This window comes from Rutidosis leptorrhynchoides, chromosome 5 (assembly GCF_046630445.1).
Source record: "Rutidosis leptorrhynchoides isolate AG116_Rl617_1_P2 chromosome 5, CSIRO_AGI_Rlap_v1, whole genome shotgun sequence".
In the NCBI taxonomy this organism is placed as follows: Eukaryota; Viridiplantae; Streptophyta; class Magnoliopsida; order Asterales; family Asteraceae; genus Rutidosis; species Rutidosis leptorrhynchoides.
This window is the reverse complement of record NC_092337.1, coordinates 52,588,198-52,590,986: the sequence shown is the minus strand read 5'-3', so window position 1 is coordinate 52,590,986 and position 2,789 is coordinate 52,588,198. Positions and strand designations below refer to the sequence as shown.

At 36.3% G+C, this 2,789-nt stretch overlaps 1 protein-coding gene across 1 annotated transcript; it reads right to left on the bottom strand.

Annotated features, from left to right (window-relative positions):
* Positions 1–452: 452 nt before the first annotated feature.
* LOC139847769 (cytochrome P450 78A5-like) lies at positions 453–2,328 on the bottom strand. Its single transcript, XM_071837491.1, has 2 exons — positions 1,379–2,328; positions 453–1,277 (listed from the first exon to the last, which is right to left on the bottom strand). Exons 1-2 carry the CDS (start codon positions 2,318–2,320, stop codon positions 654–656), a joined length of 1,566 nt encoding a protein of 521 aa, XP_071693592.1. The 5' UTR covers positions 2,321–2,328; the 3' UTR covers positions 453–653.
* Positions 2,329–2,789: the final 461 nt, after the last annotated feature.

The following is a 2,789-nucleotide window of genomic DNA, read 5'->3' as shown; positions in this document are numbered from 1 at the left end:
AAATTTGAACATAAAATCTCTAACTAAGAAGTAAAATGTTACGGAGTATTATTAAGAGATAAATTAGCAGACCATGATGTGTTGGTTACATCTTCCTATAAAACAATACAAATATGGAAATGATTCAAAATGGCTGCCAAATTTATTGATAAGACAAAATCAAAAAATGCATCCACATATTTGAATTAATGAAATTCTCCACTAGTATCCTTTGTTGTTCTTGAGTTAATCTTTGTACTAACATATGCCCAATGAAAAAACCCTTTGAATCTTGACAAAAACATGGGTAAATTATTACTCTACATTTCATGGTTAAAAAATGAAAATTCACAACCAAAAACAATACAATTGAACTAAATAGAGAGCTCCCATAACAAGACCATTATCATTAGATAACTTGAAAGAGGCGTGACATGAAAGACATACATTAATACTACGTACATAAGAGCACACATACATATATTTTTTTTATCTAATATAAGATGTCATAAAAAACAAAAAGTTGTGTACAAAAAGCATAGTTTCATTTCATATTCATCCCCACCCTCAAACTTTGAAATCTTCAAAACTACCCCTTTTACTATTTCCTAAGAAAGTAAGTACTTATGGTAAACTTAACTTAACTATGGTTACTAAAGTCTCTTCCCACGTCATCAAACCCTAGCCACAGCCTTGCACACCAATGGCTTTTTCATTTCCAATGACATTTTCAAACACTCTGACAAATCAACCGTACCCGACGACCCGGACCCGGACACGGACCCGGATTCAACCCACTTGAAATTCTGAAGCAACTGTGCTAACCAAAGTTGAACCGTAGCCAAACCCATAGTTTTCCCGGGGCAAACCCTCCGACCCGCACCGAACGGAGCCAACCGTAAATCCGAACCCATTATCGAAATATCCTCCTTCATAAACCGATCAGGATTAAACCTTTCCGGTTCAGCCCATATTTTTTTATCGTGAGTTATGGCCCACATGTTGACCATAGCCGTCGTCCCAGCTGGGACCATGTGTGGACCCACTTGAGTATCGTGGATAGCAAGCCTAGCCCATGACAAAAGTGGGCCCGGTGGATGCACACGTAGAGTTTCTTTCACAATTGCATGGAGGTAAGGAAGGTTGCAAAGATCCGAATCACCTACAGCCCGACCCGGACCAACAACTCTATCAATTTCCATTTGTGCCCTTGATTGTATTTCCGGGTGTAACACCATCCTTGCCAAAATCCATTCCATCAAAATTGCGACAGTATCAGTTCCTCTAAATATCATCTCCTGCCAAATTAATTATTAATTAATGAATAATAAAATAACATTAACTATAATTAATGACATTTAAATAAAATAAAATATAATAAATATAAATATAAACTTACCCAAAGCACAGCAATCATATCATCATCACTTAACTTATGTTCTGATTCCAAATCAAGCAAAACATCAACAAAATCACCTTCATAAACCACCTCATTATTATTTAACCTTTTTTCACGATGTTCATTTATAATATTCGTCACAAAAACATTAACTTTAGAAACCAAATCCCTACACCTTTTTCTAACACCTTGAAAATCAAACCGCCATATAATTGGAAAATGATCACTCCAATTAAACGTTCCTAATAATTCATAACCTTCACTAACTAACTCCTCTAACTCAAACCCTTCATTACCGTTAAAATCATTATACGACTTACCAAAAACCGTTATCATGACGTTATTTAACGAAGCTAAATGTAACAACTTTTTAACCACGACGTAACCGTCACTATTCATTGAAACAGTAACCTGAGTTACCAATTTTGCCCCTAGTGTTTCACGGAACTTACCAAAAGTTGTTATTCTTTTTGGACTAAATAAATAAGTTGAACTTATTCTCCTTAAATTCCGCCAATATTCACCATAAGGGGCAAACCCCATCGCCCGGTGAAACAACAGCTCGTAAGCTGATTCTTTCACCGGGCGATCAGCGAACGCGGAACTATTTAAGATTTCCTTCGCTGTTTCGGGTTCGCTCGAGATGATGAAACGAGTGAACCCGACAGAGAAAGACATGAGTGACGTGGCATTAAATGATTTAGAGAGTTTGGAGAGGTGAATGTGAGTTAATGAAGATGTGAAGGTGAATAAGAGACCAAGGATTGGGAAGCCTGAAGGTCCGGAAATTGAGGGTTTTGAGCAAGATTTTGAGAGGGCCCATGCGAGACCACCAGGGAAAAGGAAGAAGGTGAAAATGGAGAGCAAAACGACGACGTAAAGAGGGAGGTGGAATGGGAGAAGTGGAAATGAAGCAGTTACGAAAACAGGGGAAGAAGACATTTTGAGAATAAGTGATGAGAGTGTAATGTAATGAAGAAGAAAGGGGTAATCAGGGTCTTATATAGGGGAAAAGAAAGATAGTTGCGGACTTGTGGCTCTAGCTAGTACGATATTCTAGATTTTTTTTCTTATTGTATTATTTATTCAAAAAAAATAACCAAAAACCACATTAACTATTTTTCCTTATAAACTTACAGTTTATTTTCTCACAATAAAGTAAATGTAAGGGTATAATAGGAGCGTTTTCGTCTTTTCACCTTTTTTCCCTAAATTTCATTTCACTTACAAAGTCCCACCCTCCAATTTTTTCAAAAAATCAAATCGACCCCAAACAGGGGGTAAAGTGTTAAATAACTAATTTCATAAAAAATCTTAAATAAACTCCACCCAAATATTCAATAGGTCATATCCTCTTGCTCGCAACGAGTTAAATTTTTCCAACACCATCGTTAAATTCAAAATAATTTTA